The sequence below is a fragment of the Loa loa genome, assembly GCF_000183805.2.
Source record: "Loa loa unplaced genomic scaffold supercont3.451, whole genome shotgun sequence".
Lineage (NCBI taxonomy): Eukaryota > Metazoa > Nematoda > Chromadorea > Rhabditida > Onchocercidae > Loa > Loa loa.
In genome coordinates, this window is record NW_018108631.1 from 2,094 (window position 1) to 6,604 (window position 4,511).

The 4,511-nt window shown below is 31.1% G+C and overlaps 1 protein-coding gene across 1 annotated transcript; it reads right to left on the reverse strand.

Moving 5' to 3' along the window:
* Window positions 1–1,476: 1,476 nt before the first annotated feature.
* Window positions 1,477–4,273, reverse strand: LOAG_12924 (endochitinase; the record flags this gene model as incomplete). Its single annotated transcript, XM_003148436.1, has 9 exons — window positions 1,477–1,650; window positions 1,975–2,094; window positions 2,180–2,365; window positions 2,425–2,548; window positions 2,653–2,777; window positions 3,036–3,176; window positions 3,342–3,480; window positions 3,706–3,799; window positions 4,192–4,273. The coding sequence occupies 9 exons, from the start codon at window positions 4,271–4,273 to the stop codon at window positions 1,477–1,479; spliced, it is 1,185 nt and encodes a 394-aa protein (XP_003148484.1).
* Between the last annotated feature and the right edge of the window lie 238 nt (window positions 4,274–4,511).

Genomic DNA, 4,511 nt, shown 5'->3' on the forward strand with positions numbered 1-4,511 from the left:
TGTTTTGAATGGATTTCCTTGATTAATGTATATTTCAGGTCAAAATGTTATCAGAAAGGAATTTTCCACAGAAACTGTAGAAATTATTGACATGAAGAGTTATACTTCCAACCAAAATTGGGATCATTTCAAATTTCGGATCCCATATTCGTAAAGAATTCATTTTGTGTACGATATTTATGCGTGCAATAAAAAAATGAACACGGCCTTTTTCATTCCCATTTCCCAAAATTTATCCGGTAACTCTTGGTGATAAACATGAGCGTGAATATGTTAATAATTCAGAAATATTTTTCCGCCATTATTGATCGATCATCATTTGGAAATAATGTAGCATGTGATGCTTATCCTATCTTTGTTTTCATCTGATACCGATACTGTATTGATTACTCGATACCGATACTGTATTAATTGCTGCTCATTGAAGATATTTGCTAACATCACATTTCTACAATTTTTCAACGCAAATGATAACATTTACTACTTTCTCCTTCCTTTTCTGCAATTTCAATTAAGAAATTGTGCTAATTATAAAATGTCTTTCCGAAATTTCTACGACTTTGTTATAAGAGAGAGAATTGTACGACACGTTTGTACGAGACGTTTATACGACACGTTGTACGACACGTTTGTACGACACGTTGTACGACATTTCGTTCTCAGGAAGCTGCCGAAGAAAAAATGACTGGTTAATGTGAAGATAATATTTTCATACAAATAAGCCTTCAAGTATTATATTAGGAAATGATCATATGATCGTATCTGTCTATTCATACCTGTATGATTGTATTTGCTGTGTATTATGTCATTAGTGATAGTGCGAAAACAGAATAAAATGATTTTCCCGACAAGTCAATTTTTCAAAGAAGCTCTTCAATCATGATACAAAGCTAGCACTATTCTTACCTTCAAACATTTAGTTTGTCTTTTTTAGCCTGCAGATAACAAACCAGATGATTCTTCTGGTGATTGAAAAATACTAGTTATCATTTCAATTCAGTGGTCTTCAGAATATTCGTTGTCATTAAAATTTCATTACTTACTGATACTCTTCATGTTTTTATCAAATATTTCACTTTTGATTTTGCAAGCATTTACGACTGAAAACGATTGTTTACTATTTTTTAAATCTCAAAATTTGATATGGTACAAAATTAATCACAGAATTTAGTAACCGGAAGATTCCAGAAAGATATTTATTTCCAGAATGATATCTATCTCCAAATTCTTTACTTTGTCGTATTCAGTTTACAAGTGATACTTAGCCAAGGAACATGTAATTGTTTCCTCTTATCCTGATTGATTTATTTAAAAAAAATATTTGTAAGGAATGAATATCTTAAAATCGTCGTTTTTTACCTTCAATAACATGTGAAATGTAACAGTTTGGTATGAATTTCACGATTTTATCCACAATGAATTTCAATTTTCTAAGTTTAGCTCCAATATGTGACATTTTGCTGACATGCAACAAATTTATTTTGGAATAGTAAAATTTTTCACCCAAAATATGGAGCTGCTTCCAAGTCCATTACTGATTGCATTTAATAGCGGATATGGACCTTTACCACAACTTGTACCCTTGAAATCATCGAAATCAAGTGTCCATATGAAGGCACCACCATAACCCTTCTTCTTGAGCCATTTCATCTGGAAAATTTGATTATGTGAGACAATAATTATATATTATTTTCTGCTTCAAATAAATCTAAAATCTAAATTTGAAATTTAAATTTAATGAAAACGAAATAATTATACGGGCAATCTCTAAGTTTTGTTCCTTCTCATTAAGATTAAATTGAAAAATTGCAAAGTTATTTAGGAACATATCTTCTGTGGCAGTATTTCTCGAGTTATTCCATTTCTTATTGCCAAAGAGCCATTCATAAGTTTAGCGCTTTCGGTGATAACGAGAATGATAACATTGTTAAGAGGACAATGGTGATAACAACAACAAACGAAGTCAAAAATTACTTTAATTCTGATAGTTTCCTCGTTATCATAACCGTACCATTGATTTCCTTTTACCATATACACTCCAACGCCTTTTTCATCAACCGTTTCCTTGCCGCCTTCTTTCAGATATTTGCATATCTTAAGCTTTTATAATAATGCTTATTAAAAAAAAGAATTTGAGAGAGTCATCAATAGAAGGGAAATATCTGAAAGTAATTTACACCTCCCAGTAAGCAGCAGTACCGCCAGCGGGATTTGTTGTCGATGCTAACGATGGATTATTTGCCGCTGCTCCGATCGTTGTTTTTGAAGCATTGTTTAGTGTCCATCCCCTACCGTAGGTCGGAATCCCAATGATAATTTTCCTTTTCGGCATACCCTTACTAGCCCAATAATCTGCTGCAAATTCCTGAAACAGTCGTGAATTCGTTAGAATATCGAAACTTCTAATGAATTTCAAGAACTAACAGTATTAAAGATGCCAATTCCGGAAGTTTCGCCTTTCGTTGGATGCAACTTTCCGTGCAAGTCAACGTTCTTCTCCCAACTACCGTGCAAATCATACGACATCAGGAATAGGAGATCGAAATTTCTGCAAAAACATATTTGGAGAAAATATAATTTGATAATTTTAATTATATTGCCAAATAAATGAAAAATCATCTAAGATCAAAGATTAGAAGAAAAAGCTTTTACTTTCCCAGGGACTGAACATCGTAGCTTCCATCAATAATTCCTTTTCCTGCTGCTACGGCGGCGGTAAGAAGTAACCGTTTCTTGCCGGATGTTTTGGCTTCCTTCACAAATGCTTTTTTCATTTCCTGCAAAGTTTACTCTTGTTTTTTCTTATTCTCTTAAATAAGGTCAAGTAAGGTCAGTATATGTTGGTTTTGCTTTGGAAATTAACTCATAACAGCATTTCATTTGGAGAAAATTGTAGGAAATATCTGAAGTTCTCCAAGAAGCAAACTAAAATTCGAAATTCGATACATATATTTGGTTACTACAAATAATATCACTGACTTTAAGTAAATACAATATTGAACTTTAACCTTACAAAGCGATGAAATAACACTCACCTCAACAAGTTTGGCATGTTCTCGAGCCACACCTGTTGGATATTCCCAATCAAGATCGAATCCATCAAACTTGTTCTTGCGAAGAAATGCTATTGCTGATTCAATGAAATGTTTCTTTTTCTCCGCTGATTTTGCTATTTTCTTAAAATATCTTGAATCATCAAATTTATATTAGCATTCCAGACAATAAGACGAAGGTCCGGAGAAAGTCGAAAGGAGACGACACTGTTAGGAAACTATTTCTGAAATCTATCATCAACATGTTTAACGAATGAATCCAACTTTCTAAATGAAATCAAAACTAACAGTGAAGGTTGATGATCCAAAGTTGTAACCACCATAGGAAAGAAGGATTTTCAGTTCTGGGTCATTCTCTTTCAATTTTCTCACTCGTGAGTACATCCCTTCTGACCATTCGGTATCTTCATCGTTCCATTCAAATGCTCTGAGAGAAAAAGTTAAGGTGTGATATTCACAGAAGTAAATAGCATATGTTCAATACTTCTATAATCCATGGGAAAGGGATATTTGCGCATAATTAGCGCATCTTTCCGCCTCATGCATATGGACACTGCAAGTCGCACATCGTTGTGACCGTTGAAGTTAATAAAGATTTGAAATGTGAAAATGATATTCATATTTCATATCAGAAATATTATTTGTAACTTACAGTGACGTGCCTGACTGATCGACTTTAGCGAATGCATAAAGAATATGAGTGCATAAGCCTTTTGGGATATCTTCAGGTAAGAATTTACCTTCTCCTTTAAGATATATTAGATTGATAGATATTACAACTAACTTTGTGACATAATCGCAATCCCTATTTTACTTCGTTTAATTTGATTTTTTGTCCACAATATATTGTTCCATTTTAGATATTATTTTACAATGAGACATATCAAAAGGAAACGAAATATCATTTAAGAAATCTCATGACAAAAGGAATTTACGGTAATGTTGAAAATCAAAATTACTAAATTTTCAATTTTCGTTTTTCTCATTTACTTCCCTTTAATATTTTCTATGATTAAAAGCTAGCTTTACTTTTATCTTAACTAATGCAATTGCTTTCGAATTTTTATTTGAAATTAGTTTAAAAACGGTTTTCTGGAATTTAATCCAGTAATAAAAATTAATTGAAAGATCAACAAACCTTGTCGATATTGAGCCCAGTTAGTATAATAGCATCCACAAACGTATTTGGACATATGTGTGAAAAGTGTTGCATTATTCATTGCTAAACAAAAATTATTATTAAATTTATATTGCATTATCTTTTATGTAATTAATTAAAAAATTAATTATAAAAAAAAGCACAAATTGCAAATCATTTATTTATTTAACAATCATTTATTTAACATTATATATATATATATATATATATATATATATATATATATATATATATATATATATATATATATATATATATATATATATATATATATATATATATATATATATATATATATA